The 321-nt window shown below is 43.3% G+C and overlaps 1 protein-coding gene across 1 annotated transcript; it reads left to right on the top strand.

Moving 5' to 3' along the window:
* Positions 1-5: 5 nt before the first annotated feature.
* Positions 6-313, top strand: GC (gamma-glutamyl carboxylase; the record flags this gene model as incomplete). Its single annotated transcript, XM_018020099.1, has 1 exon — positions 6-313. A coding segment is annotated over one exon (308 nt), but the record flags the coding sequence as incomplete, so codon positions are not given.
* Positions 314-321: the final 8 nt, after the last annotated feature.

Raw genomic sequence — 321 nt, 5'->3', positions numbered from 1 at the left:
GGTACAAATTGGAAGAGATTCAGCAGCACGTTTACACGTGGTCGAATGAAACCGACGTACTTTTCGTAGCTGATTTTCCAGAGATGCATTTGGATAATTATATCACCAGCAATTTTACTAACGTCACGTTGACTGTACTTGAAGGGGAAGTGGCTTATAGTGACAAGAAACAGGAATGCGATGTGGTCGTCCCAAAGGGGTCCTCGGTTCCCATTGTCACTGGTCAGTTCCATAAAGTGAAGACCATCAGCAGTTATCCAGCTTGCTATATGTACACGTATAATAGCAATAAGGAACGAAAGGAAACAGAGAGGCAAGTTC

This window comes from Ceratina calcarata, unplaced genomic scaffold (genome assembly GCF_001652005.2).
Source record: "Ceratina calcarata isolate Rehan_Ccalc_2016 unplaced genomic scaffold, ASM165200v1 scaffold21375, whole genome shotgun sequence".
Taxonomy (NCBI): domain Eukaryota; kingdom Metazoa; phylum Arthropoda; class Insecta; order Hymenoptera; family Apidae; genus Ceratina; species Ceratina calcarata.
Note: the sequence above shows the minus strand (reverse complement) of the source record. Positions and strands in the feature narration are given on the sequence as shown.